General features: G+C 69.6%; 3 protein-coding genes across 5 annotated transcripts; 1 reads left to right on the forward strand and 2 right to left on the reverse strand.

Moving 5' to 3' along the window:
• Positions 1 to 172: 172 nt before the first annotated feature.
• Positions 173 to 2,795, reverse strand: CCDC142 (coiled-coil domain containing 142). Its single transcript, XM_069856729.1, has 3 exons — positions 2,639 to 2,795; positions 1,897 to 1,979; positions 173 to 1,657 (listed from the first exon to the last, which is right to left on the reverse strand). The coding sequence occupies exons 1-3, from the start codon at positions 2,672 to 2,674 to the stop codon at positions 277 to 279; spliced, it is 1,500 nt and encodes a 499-aa protein (XP_069712830.1). The 5' UTR covers positions 2,675 to 2,795; the 3' UTR covers positions 173 to 276.
• Positions 2,796 to 2,951: 156 nt separating this feature from the next.
• On the forward strand, positions 2,952 to 9,130 carry TTC31 (tetratricopeptide repeat domain 31). 3 transcript variants are annotated; one of them, XM_069856719.1, is made up of 16 exons: positions 2,952 to 3,141; positions 3,223 to 3,390; positions 3,589 to 3,854; positions 4,830 to 4,913; positions 5,034 to 5,102; positions 5,183 to 5,332; positions 5,421 to 5,552; positions 5,636 to 5,699; positions 6,021 to 6,111; positions 6,192 to 6,333; positions 6,410 to 6,511; positions 7,725 to 7,896; positions 7,974 to 8,088; positions 8,184 to 8,258; positions 8,660 to 8,762; positions 8,875 to 9,130. In XM_069856719.1, exons 1-16 carry the CDS (start codon positions 2,955 to 2,957, stop codon positions 8,998 to 9,000), a joined length of 2,046 nt encoding a protein of 681 aa, XP_069712820.1. In that variant the 5' UTR covers positions 2,952 to 2,954; the 3' UTR covers positions 9,001 to 9,130. The 3 variants fall into 3 exon arrangements, with proteins under 3 accessions (XP_069712820.1, XP_069712821.1, XP_069712822.1); XM_069856720.1 differs by having other exon boundaries at positions 7,815 to 7,896; XM_069856721.1 differs by having other exon boundaries at positions 7,818 to 7,896.
• A 2,182-nt stretch (positions 9,131 to 11,312) lies between these two features.
• On the reverse strand, positions 11,313 to 14,129 carry LBX2 (ladybird homeobox 2). Its single transcript, XM_069856591.1, has 2 exons — positions 13,922 to 14,129; positions 11,313 to 11,686 (listed from the first exon to the last, which is right to left on the reverse strand). Exons 1-2 carry the CDS (start codon positions 14,127 to 14,129, stop codon positions 11,313 to 11,315), a joined length of 582 nt encoding a protein of 193 aa, XP_069712692.1.
• Between the last annotated feature and the right edge of the window lie 746 nt (positions 14,130 to 14,875).

Here is a 14,875-nt window from a genome sequence, read left to right on the forward strand (position 1 = left end):
CCCATAGTGCCCCATAGCCAACTCACAGCAACCCATAGCACCCCATAACTGACCCACAGTGCCCCATAACCAATCCACAGTGCCCCATAACCAACCCACGGCAACCCATAGTGCTACTTAACCAACCTACAGTGACCCATAGCACCCCATAACTGACCCACGGCGCCCCACCTCTCTCCCAGGCGCGCAGGGCGTCGCAGCACAGCAGGCGCTGGCAGAGCCGCCGCAGCTCCTCGTGGCACTCCGGGGGCACGGGGGGCTGCGGGGAGGTGGGGGTCACTCAGAGCCCCGCGGCAAAGCTGCAGCCCCACGCCGCCACCCAAAACCCCGCTCGCCGTGCTCACCGTGGGCGAGGGCGCGTGCCAGCCCTCGTGCGGCACTGCTGGCGGCCCCGGCGTGCGGCGGCGCCAGGCGCTGCTCCAGCACGGTGCCGGCCGCGGCCCAGAGGCTCGGGCGGTAGCGGGCGAGCAGCGTGGCCTGTGCGTGGCAGCCAGCACCCGGCACATCCCAGGTCTCCACTGCCGCAGTCTCCGGCGTGTGCCGGCATGCGCCGTGGTGCCAGAGCCCATCCGCGGTGCCCGCCAGCGCCCGCTGGAGGAGGCCCAGCAGCTCCTCGTCCTCCCGGCACAGCGCCTGCAGCGCCACGGTGATGCCCGCTGCCTCTTCGTGCCTGGCAGTCCCGGAACCTTCGGCGGCGCCGCTCTCCAGCCGCCAAGGCACCGCGATGTCGTCCCAGCACTCATGCTTGGTGCCGGCGCCGGTGTCCTGCGGCTGCAGGAGGGGCCAGAGCCGCTCGGCCACCACCCGGCCGCGCTCGGCCGCCAGCACCGCCAGCACGCGGCACACGGGGAAGGGGCGGCAGCCGGCGTCACCACGGCCGTCGGCGATGCCGGCATCGCGCAGCTCCAGGGCCAGCTCGGCCACGGCCTTGTTGTAGAGCTCCAGCCCCTGGCACAGGTCAGCGAGAAGCGCCGGAGCCGGGGGAACGGCGGAGGTGATCCGTGCCAGCGCCCGCAGCCGCTCCTCGACGTGGCGCTCGGCGAGCCGTGTGGCGTGCAGCGCCAGCAGCAGCAGCTCCCGCCGCATCCCCGTCACCGCCTCGTGCCGGCGCAGCAGCAGCGGCCGCAGCCACGGGTCCCCGCGCAGGCGCCGCCGCAGCGCGGCCCAGTGCCCGGCGTGCGCCCGCAGCTCCCGGCACAGCCCCTGCAGCGACGGCGGCGCCCGCGGCACCAGGAGCCGGCGCAGGAAGGCGGAGGAGGCGTGCAGCCGGCGGCTGTAGGCGCGGGCGAGGCGCAGGAGGTGCCGGTGCTGCAGCAGCGCGTGCAGGGTGGCCCCGTGGCGCGCCACGAGCGGGTGCACCGCGTGGTACAAGAAGGCGTCGGCGTCGGGCTGCAGCCGCACGTGCCCGTGGAAGGTCTCGGTGCGTGGGTCCTCGCGGATGCAGAGCGCGCGCTGCAGCCCCGGGAAGCTCTGCTCCAGCGCAGGCACGAGGCCGGCGCCTTCGGCCGCGTCCTCGTCCTCCTCGTCGCCGTCGGGGTCGCCGCCGTCGCGCTGCTGGGGCCGCGGGGGCAGCAGGCGCCGCAGGCCGGGCCGGACGCAGCTGCGCAGAGCGGCCTCCGCCTTCTGCAGCGACCGTGCCAGGCTGCGGCCTGCGCCGCTGCCGCCTGCGGGACAGGGACCGCACCGTGGGGCTGAGCCCTGGGGCTGGGGCCTTCGCTTCAGTGTGGGGCAGGGACCGCGCCGTGGGGCTGAGCCGTGGGGCTGGGGGCCCTCACCTCCCTGTGGGGCAGGGGACGCTTGCCATGGGGCGGGGATTGTCCATGTGGGGCAGGGACCCCCCCGGTGCGGGGCAGGGACCAACCCTATGGGGCAGGGACGGTCTGTGTGGGGCAGGACTCACCCGCCTCGGCCGTCTCGCTGCGGGCGCTGAGCAGGAGCAGGATGAGGCCGTTCAGCCCTGCGCCATCACCTTCGTCTGCCTGTGACGTGATGACAGGGAGCTGTGGGGCTCGGTGGGGCGCTGGGGGTGGCTATGGGTCGCTCTGTGCATCCCTCTGGGGGTCAGGGGGCTCTGTGGATGGCAGTGGGCGCCCTCGGCTCTCGGGGCCCCTCTGGGGGCGCTGCGGTGGCTCCCTGTGTCCCTAGGGGGCTCTGTGGGGTCACTATGGGGCGCTGCGGGCCCCCTGCAGGCTCTATGGGGCCGCTATAGTAGTCTATGGGGTCCCTGTGGGGCGCTGTGTGTTTTCTGCAGGCTCTATGGGGGCACTATGGGGCTCTATAGGTCGTTCTGGGTCTCTGTAGGTTGCTATGGGGTCTCTATGGGGCGCTGCGGACCCCCTACAGGCTCTATGGGGTCTCTATGGGGCGCTGGGGACCCCCTGCAGGTTCTATGGGGTCTCTATGGGGCGCTGCGGACCCCCTACAGGCTCTATGGGGTCTCTATGGGGCGCTGGGGAGCCCCTGCAGGTTCTTTGGGGTCTCTATGGGGCGCTGCGGACCCTCTGCGGGTTCTATGGGGTCTCTATGGGGCACTGCGGACCCTCTGCAGGCTCTGTGGGGTCTCTATGGGGCCTCCCCCCCAGGTCGCTCCGGGTTCGCTCTGGCCCCGCCCCCGTTGCCATGGGAACGGGCCGCTCACCCTGGGCCCGCGCCACCGCCCTCCGCGCTGCTCCATGCCGTGGGGGAGGGGAGCGGGGAGGCCCCGGGCCGAGGCGGGGAGGCCTCCGGGGGGCGGGGAGGCCCCAAGGCGGGGCGCGGGGCCGCCGGGGCCGCTCGCTGCGTCGTCCCTCCCGCGGCCAGCGCGGCGGGGGCCCCGTCCACTGGGCCACACTTCCGGTCCCTGTCGTTGCCACACTTCCGGTCCATGCACTGCCACACTTCCGGTTCGTGTGCTGCCACACTTCCGTCAATGTACAGCCACACTTCCGGTCCCTGTAGTTGCCACACTTCCGTTAATGTACTGCCACACTTCCGGTCCCGGTGCCGCCCCACTTCCGGTCCGCCTCCCGCGGCACTTCCGGTCGCCCCCGTGGCCGTGGCGGCCGGTGCGGATGCGCGGGGCCTCGGTGTCGCGGGGCCCGGCGGGCGCGGCCTCCCCGTGTCCCTGGGGCTGCTCGCTCGGCACCGGCGGCTGGAGCGGCGGTATGGGGGGTGGAGAGGCCGGGAAGGACCGGGGGACCGTGTCCGTTCTCGGCGGCTGAGCCCCCGCTCCGCTCCCCGCAGCGCCCTTCTGCCCCCGGCACTGCCCGCCCGCCGCCGAGGAGCCGGAGGCACCGGCCGGCACCGGGAGCCCCGCGGGAGGCGGCGCCGCTCCCCACCCCGGGCCCGGAGCCCCGATCCACATACCGGCACCGGTGCTCCGCGCTGCCGCCTGGGGCGGCGTCGGCCTCGGTGAGTGCGGGGCGGCCGGAGGGGGCTCTGCCGGGGGGCGGGGGGCTCTACGGAGGTCCCGGGGCAGTGGGGGGGGTGGGGGCTCTACCGGGAGGGTGGGGAGGTCGACTGGGGAGCTCTACCGGCGTCCTGGGACGGGGGGGGGGCTGTACCGGGGGTCTGGGGGCTCTCCCCGGGCTGACGGCCCCGGTTCTCCAGGCCCCAGGCTCTGGATCCGCCTGAACCGGCCGGAGGGTCCCGGCGAGGATGAGGAGCACAAAGACTGCGACGAGTACGAGGAGGATGAAGATGAGGAGGAAGAGGAGTGGCTCGGCCTCCCGTGGGGGCGCGGGGACCTCGAGATCCTCAGCGGCTTCTGCTGTGACACCCCCGGAGCCTCGTCGTGCCCAGAGCCGCCCGCGGCTGCGCTGCAGGAGAAGCTGCGCCGGCTCCCCACGCCCCGCAGCGCCCCGCGCTCCCCCGAGGTCAGGGACATACCTGCCCTGCTCCCCTTCCCGTCCCGCTCCCGGTTCCATCCTGCTCCTTATCCCGCTCTGCTCCCCTTCCCGCTCCCGGTTCCATCCTGCTCCTTATCCCGCTCTGCTCCCCTTCCCGCTCCCGGTTCCATCCTGCTCCTTATCCCGCTCTGCTCCCCTTCCCGTCCCGCTCCCGGTTCCATCCTGCTCCTTATCCCACCCTGTTCCCCATCTTGTCCTGCTCCCGGCCCCCTCCTCGCTTCGCTCCCATCCTGCTCCCCGTCCTACTCCCCATCCCATCTCATGTTCCTCCTGTCCTGCTGTCCCCTCCATTCCGCTCGTGTCCCTCTCCTCACGTCACTCCCCTCCTGCTCCTGGCTGTCCCCTCCTGCTCCCAGCTCTGCTCCCCATCCCACTCAGGTTCCGCTCCCTGGCCCCACGCACTCCCTGTCCTGCTCCCGTTCCCTGTCCTGTTCGCTTGGCACCGGCCGGCTGTCCCGCTCCCTGTCCCCTCCCGCTCACTGTCCCGCTTCCCATCCCATCCCCTCTCTCATCCCACAACCTGTCCTGTTCTGCTCCCGTCCCTCTCCTCACTTCGCTCCCATCCTTCTCCCTGTCCTGTTTCACTCTCCTCGTGCTTTCCTCCCCATCCCGTTCTGTTCTCATCCCTCTCCTCATTTCTCTCTCCATCCTGTTCTGCTCCCGTCTCTCTCCTCGCTTTGTTCCCCATCCTATTCTGCTCTCACCCCTCTTCTTGCTTCTCTCCCCATCCCATTCTGCTCCCGTTGCTCTCCTTGCTTCCCTCCCCTCCTGTTCCCTGTCCCACAATCCTGTCCCCTCTCTACCCCATCCCACCCAACTCCCCATCCCATTTTGGATCCTGTTTCCCTGTCTGTTCCGCGGGGCTCCCGGCTGCCTCCCGTGCTCCCCGCTGTCCTTGCTGTGGTGCTGTGGTTCCGGGCGCTCACGGTGTGGCTCCCGCAGGAGGTGGAGCGGAACGCGCAGGAGCTGCTGGCGGAGGAGGAGCGGGTGAAGAGGAAAGCGGAGAAGAAGAAGCTGAAGAAGAAGGTGGGGACACCTTTCTGTTTCCCTCGTTCCTTCACCCTCTCTTCCTGGCGGGACACGCGGCTCGGGATGAGCCGGGCTCGCTCTGGGGCTGCGCTCAGGGCTCGGCTTTGCCCTTTCCAGAAGCAGAAAGACCGGAAGAAGCGAGAGAAACTGGAACAAGAGCAGAAAACCCAGCAGAGGGCCGAGTCGGTGAGGACTGCGCCGCGATCCGGGGCGGCGGGAGGGCCGTGGGGAGGCAGAACCGCGCCACCCCGGCTCTGGCCTTCCAGGGCACCGTGGGCGCCGGGGACCCTCGGAGCAGCTGTGACGAGGAGCGGGAGCGCCAGCCGGACCCCAGCCCCTCGCCGGGGCTCCAGGACAGCACCGGCTCCTCGGGAGACGAGGGGGGAGACCGGGAGCCCCGGGCAGAGGAGACGGAGGTGAGGGCCGGGGAGGGGGATCTGCCCCACGGAGGGGCTGGTGGGGGCAATTCCCACCTCTCCCACCCTGTTTCCCTCCGTCTCCCAGGAGGAGCTGGATTTGAGCTGCTCCTTCGTCTGCAAAGCGCGGCAGAAGGTGCGGCTGCGGCCGCCGGTGCTGGGGAAGGAGCAGCCAGCGGGGACCGGGGACACGGAGCCGGGCAGGCGAGGGCCTGGAACGGTGAGCAGGAGCCCCGGGGTTTGGGGGGGGGGGGGGTGGTCGAGCCCCCACGGGACCCCCTGACCCCCCTGCCCTCCCCGCAGGTGCCCGATCCTGATCCTGGGACCCACGATGTTGACGCGGTGGAGCGGAGCCTGGACTTGGCAGGTGAGCGCCGCAGGCAGGGGTCTCGGCTCCAATCCTGGCTGTGCCGGAGGGATCGGCGGCAGGCAGGGGGCTCAGCTCCAATCCTGGCTGTGCCGGAGGGATCGGCAGTGGGCGGGGGGCTCAGCTTCAATCCTGGCTGTGCCGGAGGGATCGGCAGCGGGCGGGGGGCTCAGCTCCAATCCTGGCTGTGCCAGAGGGGACGGCAGCGGGCGGGGGGCTCAGCTCCAATCCTGGCTGTGCCGGAGGGGACGGCAGCGGGCGGGGGGCTCAGCTCCAATCCTGGCTGTGAGGGGTGGGATTCAGACTTGGCTCTCTCCGCAGGCCACGGGAACGCCGCCGCGCAGGAGGGCCGCTTCGCCGTGGCGGTTCAGGCCTTCTCCGAGGCCGTACGGCTGAACCCCTGGGAGCACCGGTGAGCGCCGCGGCCGCCGCTCGGTGTCGCGGGGACCTGTGGGGTCCCAGGCGCAGCAGCCGTGATCGCGCACTCCGCAGGCTCCTGGGAAACCGCTCCTACTGCTACGAGAGGCTGGGCTGCTTCGAGGAGGCGCTGAGCGATGCGCTGGCCGCGCTGGCGCTGCGGCCCGGCTGGGCCAAGGGGCTCTTCCGCAAGGGCAAGGCGCTGCGGGGGCTGCAGGTACGGGGCGGGAGCGGTTCGGGGGGGCTCTGGGGGTGGTGCCGCGGGGCCGTCGTGGCTCAGCCGTGTGCCGCAGCGCTACGCCGAGGCCGCCCGGGCGTTCGAGGAGGTGCTGCGCGTGGACGGCTCCGGTGCGGAGGCGCGTGCCCAGCTGGAGCAGTGCCAGGCCCTGCTCCGGGTGAGCGCAGCTGCTACCACAGCCCTGCACCCCATTTCCATCCCGGCCCCCTGTATCCCTATTCCAGTCCCCGATCCTGGCACCTGGTTCCTGCACCTCATCCTGACCCCTCTATCCCCATCCCAGTACCTTTATCCCCATGCCTGTACCCCTGCTCATCCAGCATCTCATCCCGGTCCCCTTATCCCCATCCCGGTCCCCTCTGCCACCCTCACCCCCTCTCCCCATCCTGGTGCCCCATCCCCTCCCCACACCCTGTACCCATCCTGGCCCCTGATCCCCATCCCATCCAGTCCCAGCCTCTGCTCTGGGTGAGTCCCAGCCCGTCCCCCCTGTCCTTTTTCCCTGCTTCCCATCCCAGAACCCCGCGCCCATCGTGGCGCCTCATTCCCATCCCGGCATTTCATTCTATCCCATCCTGAACCCCAGAATCCCCATCATGGTATCCCATCCCAGACTCTCATCCCATCGTGACTTCCTTATTTTCGCACCCCATCCTGATCCCCATCCCATCCTGACTCCCTTATCCCCAACCCAACACCCCATCGCGATCCCTGTCCCATCCTGATTCCCTTATCCCCATCACTGATCCCCGTCCTGATCTCTATCCTATCCTGATCCCCTTATCCCCATCTCAATGCCCCGTCGTTATCCCCATCCCATCCTGAATCCCTTATTTCCACCCCAGCACCCCATCCTGATCCCCATCCCATCCTGATCCCCTTATCCCCATCCCTGTACCCCATCCTAATCCCCATCCCAACACCCCATCGTGATCCCCTTATCCCCATCCCAGCACCCCATTCTTATTTCCATCCCATCTGATCTTATTCTCATCCTATCCTGACCCTCTTATCCCTGTCCCATCCTCCTGATCCCCATCCTTATCCCCATCCCATCCTGGCTTCCTTATCCCGTCCCTGTGCCCCCTCCCCATCCCAGCCCCTGATTCTCATCCCAGCACGCCATCCTGATCCCCATCCTCTCCCCTTATCCCCATCCTGACCCCCTTATTCTGATCCCCATTGCATCCTGATCCCCTTATCCCCATCTCAGCCCCCCGATCCCCATCCTGGCCCCCTGGCCCCACTCCAGCTCTTCATCCTCTTCTATTGCATCCCGGTCCCGTCATCCCCATCCCTGCATTCCCATCCCATCCCAGCCCCGACATCTCACCCTGACCCCCTTATTCCATCCCCATCCCACCTCCCAGTCCCTCTCCCGTCCCTCTCCGCTGGCCCCCAGCCCCCCCAGTCTCCGCTCTGGCTGCCCCGTCCCGGCTCCCCTCACGCTGTCCCCGCAGCAGAGCAGCCCCGGTGACCGGCGCGGCGCTGGGGGGGTCCCGGTGACCCCATCCCTGCCGGAGGCTGCGGAGCCGCCCCGGGGTAAGGGATCGTTGGTGGGGCCCGGGGGGGACGCGGGGGGCACCGTGGTGCCGGCTGAGCCCAACCGTGCCTCACAGGGAACAGGGTGACCGGGAGCCGCCGGCACACGGACATCAGCGGCTGCGAGACCCCCGGGAGCCCCCGGAGCCGGGCGAGTGGCCCCCAGGCGCTGCCACCAAGCCACCCCGCCAGGTACGGCTGCGGCCGGTGATGCGGGAGGGTGGGAGCTGGGGGTCCCGGTGACACCGGGAGGCCTCGGGTGGTGACGGTGGCACATGGTTCCGCAGGGACTGCTTCCCGCTCTGGGTGGGGAACCTCACCGGCGGCGTCGGAGAGAAGGTGCTGCGCCGAGCCTTCGGACGGTGAGTGGCTGTGCCGAGACCGTGTTCCCTGCCCCACATCCCGATCCCGGCGCCCGTCCTGCCCCACATCCCGATCCCAGTGCTCGTTTTGCCCCACAGCACCAATCCAGTGCCTGTCTGTGCCCCACATCCCGATCCCAGTGCCCATCCCGCCCCACATCACCATCCCAGCGCCCATCCTGCCCCACATCCCGATCCCAGCGCCCGTCCTGCCCCACATCCCGATCCCAGTGCTCGTTTTGCCCCACATCCCGATCCCAGTGCCCATCCCGCCCCACATAGCGATCCTGGTGCCCCCCAGTCCCATTCCCTGGCATTCCAGCCCTACGGAGCGAGCGCTGCGAGGGTCTCTGTGGGACTGGGGTCTTTGTGGGGCGGGGGGTCTCACGCCGCGCCCCCAGGTTCGGGGAGATCCGCTCCCTCCGGACGCTGCCGGGGCGCCACTGCGCCTTCATCAACTTCTCCAAGAAGAAGGCGGCCGAGGCGGCTTACGCAGCCATGCAGGTACGGGCAGCGCCGGGGGCTGCGGTGGCACCGTGCCGTGGGGCTGCAGTGGCACCGTGCCGTGGGGCAGCTGCCTCCCCCGGCGCGGTGCCCACACGGTTCTGCTCGGCAGGCGGCGGAGCTGGGGGGCTGCCGGCTGGCGCTGCAGCTCAAGCATCCGTCCCACGCCACCCCCGCGCCCACCCGGGACCCGGGACGCGGCACCGGAGCCGCTACGGCACAGCCGGTGCTGAACTGAACCCGCCGGTGGGAGAGGGGGATTGGCACAGCACCAATCCCAGAGCCGGCGCGGTGCTGATCCCGGCACGGGGCGCGGTGCCCTCGTGGTTTGTACGGGGTCGAGGGGAATAAAGATGATCAGCACCACCCGGCCGTGAGTCTGTGTGTGTCTGTGCGTCCCCAGGTCTGTCCATCCATCCCTGGGGCCAACGTGTGCGTCTGTGCGTCCGTCTGTGTGTCCGTCTGTGTGCCCATCAGTCTGTGTCTCCGTCTGTCCATCAGTCTGCATCTGTGTGTCCGTCAGTCTGTCTGTGTCTGTCTGTGTGCCCGTCAGTCTGCGTCTGTGTGTCTGTCTGTGTGCCCATAGTCTGTGTCTGTGTGTCTGTCTGTGTGCCTATCAGTCTGTGTCTGTGTGTCCGTCTGTGTGCCCGTCAGTCTGCATCTGTGTGTCCACCTGTCTGTCCATCAGTCTGCGTCTGTGTGTCTGTGTGTGTGCCCGTCAGTCTGTGTCTGTGTGTCCGTCTGTGTGCCCGTCAGTCTGCATCTGTGTGTCCATCTGTCCATCAGTCTGTGTGTCCGTCTGTGTGCCCATCAGTCTGCGTCTGTGTGTCCGTCTGTGTGCCTGTCAGTCTGCGTCTGTGTGTCCGTCTGTCCGTGTTTCTGTTCATGTGTGTGTGTGCCCCTCAGTCCGTATGTCCATCCATGTGCCCATCAGTCTCTGTGTCCATGTCTGTGCGCTGATCTGCCTGTCCGTGTGTCCATCTGCGCACCCGTCCATCTGTGTGTCTGTATTTCTGTGTGTGTGTCCATCTGTCTGTCTGTGTGACCGTCTGTGTGCCCATCAGTGCCCACCTGTCTGTGTCCATCCGTGTGTCCATGTGTCTCTGTGCCTGTCTGTCTGTGTGTCTGTCCCTCCAGGTCCCTGCCTGCAGCGCAGGCAGCGCTGGGTTCCCAGGGAGGGGGTGTGTGTGTGTGTAATTAATCCCAGGCTGTAATTAATGCCTCGGGGGCCCTGGGTGGGGGACACACTGGGGACACGGGAGTGGAGCTGGGGGGGTGGCAGGGATGGGTCCGTCTGTCTGTCCCCCCACCCTGTTCCCCCATCTGCCCCCAGTCCTGTCTGTCTGTCTTCCCTGTCGCCACCTTAGCGGATCCCTCCCCCATCCGTCTGTCTGTCCGTCCCTCCCCTTTGCCGGCCCCCCGGCCACCCCACCCTTCCCGTCTGTCTGTCTGTGTGTCTGTCTGTCCGTCCCCCCCCAGCCCCTCCGCTCCTGCGTTCTCTCTCGCCTTTATTCCCAGCGCGGAGACCCGGGCCCCGACCCTCAGAAACACCAAAATAAGGTGAAAGACGGACAAAAACACCCAAAAAAAGCGAAGAATTGCACCTTCCCGGGAGGGGGGGCGGGGGCTGCTCGGGCCCGGGACCCCCCGGTGTCCCCGTAACCCCCCCCCCCAGTCCCCATGTCACTCCCCTCCTCGGGTCCCGGTGATCCCGGGGGGGGGTCCCGGTGGTCCCGGGAGCCGGACGAGCTGTTGGAGGGCAGCGGGGGTGGCTCCCCGGGACCCCCAGTCCCTCGGTCCCCGAGGTCGATCTTCTCCTCCTCGAGGTCTCCGGTGTTGGGGCCGGTTCCCGGTGCTCCCGGGACCCCCCACGGGTCCTCTCAGTCCATCTCCTCCTCCTCCTCGAGCTCCGCGGGGCCGCTCCCGGTGGTCCCGGTAGCTCCCGGGGCTCCCCAGTCCCCGACGTCGCTCTCCTCCTCGGTGTCACCGGTCTCGGGAAGGATTCCCGGTGCTCCCGTTAGCCCCGGGGAGCTGGCAGGCGGCAGAGCCCCGGGACCCCCCGGTCTCCTTGTCCTTCTCCTCTCGGTGTGGGTCCGGGAGAGGTTCCCGGTGCTGCCGGTCGCTCAGTCCCCGACGTCGATCTCGGTGTCGTTCTGGGAGGGGTTCCCGGTGCTCCTGGTCTCCTTCTCCTCTCGGTGCCGGTCCAGGCGAGGTTCCCGGTGCTCCCGTTGCCCCCATTGCCTCAGTCCCCGACGTCGCTCTCCTCCTCGGTGTCACCGATCCCGGGAAGGATTCTCGGTGCTCCCGTTAGCCCCGGGGAGCTGGCGGGCGGCAGAGCTCCGGGACCCCCCGGTCTCCTTGTCCTCCTCCTCTCGGTGTGGGTCCGGGCGGGGTTCCCGGTGTCCCCGGTCGCTCAGTCCCCGACGTCGATCTCGGTGTCGGTGTCGTTCTGGCTGGGGTTCCCGGTGCTCCCGGTCTCCTTCTCCTCCTCCTCCTCCTCTCGGTGTGGGTCCGGGCGGGGTTCCCGGTGCCCCCGGTGCCCCCGGTCGCTCAGTCCCCGACGTCGATCTCCTCGGGGTCGGTGCTGGCGGCTCGGGGCGCGGGCGGCGGCGGCGGGTCCGGTGTCCCGGGACCGAGGGCTCCGAGGGCTCCGAGGGCGGCCGGGGGCAGCCCCCGCAGGGTGGCCACGTCGGCTCGGAGCTCGTCCAGGTCCCGCTTGAGCTTGGCGCGGCGGTTCTGGAACCAGGTGAGCACCTGGGCCGAGCTCAGCGCCAGCCGCGCCGCCAGCGCGTCCCGGTCGGCGGGACCGAGGTACCGGCTGCGCCCGAACCGCTGCTCCAGCGCCTGCAGCTGCGCCGCCGAGAACGCCGTGCGGGACCGGCGCCTCCGCCGCGACGGGGCCGGGGGGGCCGGGGGGGAGCGGCCTGCGGTGGGGGGGGGGGGAGGGGGGACACACCGTTAGAACCGGCACCGGGACCGGCATCACCCTGACTGGCACCCCAACCAGCACCGGTATCACCCTGACTGGCACCCCAACCGGTACCGGTATCATCCAGACTGGCACCTCAACCGGTACCGGCACCAGCATCACTCTGACTGGCACCTCAACCGGTACCGGCACCGGCATCGCCCCGACTGGCACCCCAACCGGTACCGGCACCAGCATCACCCTGACCGGCACCCCAACCAGCACCGGTATCACCCTGACTGGCACCCCAACCGGTACCGGTATCATCCAGAGTGGCACCTCAACCGGCACCAGCACCGGGAGGGTCCCCGTTAGCACCGGCACCCGAGCCAGAACAGGCACCCCGACCGGCACCGGCATCACCCTGACTGGCACCTCAACCGGTACCGGTACCGGCATCATCCAGACTGGCACCTCAACCGGTACCGGTATCACCCTGACTGGCACCCCAACCGGCACCAGCATCACCCAGACTGGCACCTCAACCGGTACCGGCACCGCCCTGACTGGCACCCCAACCGGTACCGGCACCAGCATCACCCTGACCGGCACCCCAACCGGTACCCGTATCACCCTGACTGGCACCTCAACCGGCACCGGTACCGGCATCACCCAGACTGGCACCCCAACCGGCACCGGCACCGGGGGGGACCCCGTTAGCACCGGCACCCCAGCCAGAACAGGCACCCCGACCGGCACCGGTACCGGCATCACCCTGACTAGCATCTCAACCGGTACCGGCATCACCCAGACTGGCACCTAAACCGGCACAGGGACCGGGAGGGACCCCGTTAGCACCGGCACCCGAGCCAGAACAGGCACCCCGACCGGCACCGGGGGGCTCGGAGGGGGAGACACCGTTAGAACCGGCACCGGTATCACTCTGACTAGCACCCCAACCGGTACCGGGGGGCTCGGGGGGACCGACCTGCTGGGGTGGGGGACACACACTCCGTTAAAACCGGCACCGGCACCGGTATCCGCACAACGAGGCTCCAGCATCAACCCCCGCACCGGGACCGGGGGGGGGCACCGGGACCCGCACCCGCACCGAATGGTGCGGGTGCGGGTCCCGGTGTCCCCACCCCGGTCCCGGTGCGGGGGTTGTCGCCGCTGCACCGGTACCGCAGCTCGGTCACGTTGCCCCGGTCCTGTCCGTCTGTCCGTCCGTCCGTCTGTCCGTCCGGCCAGCCGGCGCGATTCGTTAATCACCGTTAACGGCGACTCGCCAATTAGCGCAAACGGCGATTCGTTAATCACCGACGAGCGGATTCGTTAATTGCCGGTAGAGGCGGTTTATCCGTTACCGGGGATCTAGTTTCGTTGATGGCGGAGCTCGGCTCGGCGCTGTCTGTCCGTCCGTCCGTCCCGGTAAGGGCTTTTGTTTCTCGTTCATCACAGCAGCGCCGCTCGGTCGGTCTGTCTGTCCGTCCGTCGCGGTAACGAGGCTGATTATTGCTTCCTAACGGGAGGTCGGTCCGTCTGTCCGTCCCTGTGAGGATTTCGTTTTCTCCAATTACCGGAGCGCCGTGTTCTCCGTGTCCGTTTGTCCGTCCGGGAAAGGGTTTTTTTCGTTAACGGCGAGAGCCGCGCTGCGCCCGGCCTCGTCCGTCTGTCCGTCCCGGCACCGCTGCTCCGTTTTTCGTTCCTCCCGCTCCGTCCGTGTGTCCGTCCGGGCAGCGGCTTTTGTTCCCCCGGCGGCTCCGCTCTGTCCGCGTCCGTCTGTCCGCCGGGGGAAGGATTTTTCCGTTAACAGCGTCCGTCTGTCCGTCCCACGGGGATTTTTTTGCCTCGGGCGGCGGGGGCCGTGTGGCCGCTCGGTCTGCCGGTCGGTCCGTCCGTTTGTCCATCCGTCTGTGTGTCTGTCGTGCTGGGGCCGGTCAGCAGCCGGTCCGTAACGGGGGCATCGGGGCCGGTAAACGGGCTCCCCCCCCACCCCGAGAACAAGCGCTGGGGGCCGGTACCGGGTTTGTGCCAGGGAACCGGGGCCGGTACCGGTTCTCGCTGCCCGGTGGGACCGATCCGGTGCCGCCTCACCCGGGGCTCTCTCGCTCTCCCGGGGTCCCATACCGGGTCCCGGTGCCCCCTCCCCCACCCCCCGGGGTCCCATCCCTACCGGGTCCCGGTTCCCCCCCCCCCCACCCCGGGTCCCATACCGGGTCCCGGTTCCCCCCCCACCCCCGGTCCATACCGGGTCCCGGTGCCCCCTCCAGCCCGCGGAAGGTCTTGCTCGCCAGCTCCTGGAGCGCTCGGAGCGGGGAGGCGGCCCGGGGCCGGGGGGGCGCCCTCCGGGGGGGCCCCAGGATGTCCTCGATCCCGAACGGCGTCAGCGGCTTCGCCGACAGCCCCGGGGGCGCCGGGGGCGGGGGGGGCCCCGCCGGCTCCCGCACCGAGCTCATGCCCGGACCCGCGCCCCCCGCATCCCGCAACGGCCCGGGGACCCCCCCACCCCCAGAGATCACCGACCGGCCCCGCTCCGGTACCTGGGACCCCCGCTCCTTTCCCGATGCCCCCCTCCTCCTCTTCTCTCCTCTCCCGGTGCCCCCCGACGCCTCTCCGCTCCCTTCCCGATGCCTCCGGTCCTTTCCCGGTGCCCCCCACAACCGGCTCCGCTCCTTTCCCGGGGTCCCCTTCCTTCTCGGCTTCTTTCCCGGGGTCCCCGCTCCTTTCCCGGTGCCCCCCGCCGCCTCTCCGCTCCCTTTCCGATGCCCCCGGTCCTTTCCCGGGGTCCCCGCCGCCTCTCGGCTCCTTTCCCGGGGTCCCCTTCCTTCTCCGCTCCTCTCCCGGTGCCTCCCTCCTCCTCTTCTCTCCTTTCCCGGTGCCCCCCGCCGCCTCCCCGCTCCTTTCCCGGGGTCCCCTTCCTTCTCCGCTCCTTTCCCGAGGTCCCCGCTCCTTTCCCGGTGCCCCCCCCTCCTCTTCTTTCCTCTCCCGGTGCCCCCCGCTGCCTCTCCGCTCCCTTCCCGGTGTCCCCGGTCCTTTCCCGGTGCCCCCTACAACCGGCTCCGCTCCTTTCCCGGGGTCCCCGCTCCTTTCCCGGTGCCTCCCTCCTCCTCTCGGCTCCTTTCCCGGTGTCCCCACCGCCTCTCGGCTCCTTTCCCGGGGTCCCCGTCCCTTTCCCGGGGTCCCCGCTCCTTTCCCGGTGCCC

Source organism: Phaenicophaeus curvirostris, chromosome 4 (assembly GCF_032191515.1).
Source record: "Phaenicophaeus curvirostris isolate KB17595 chromosome 4, BPBGC_Pcur_1.0, whole genome shotgun sequence".
Lineage (NCBI taxonomy): Eukaryota > Metazoa > Chordata > Aves > Cuculiformes > Cuculidae > Phaenicophaeus > Phaenicophaeus curvirostris.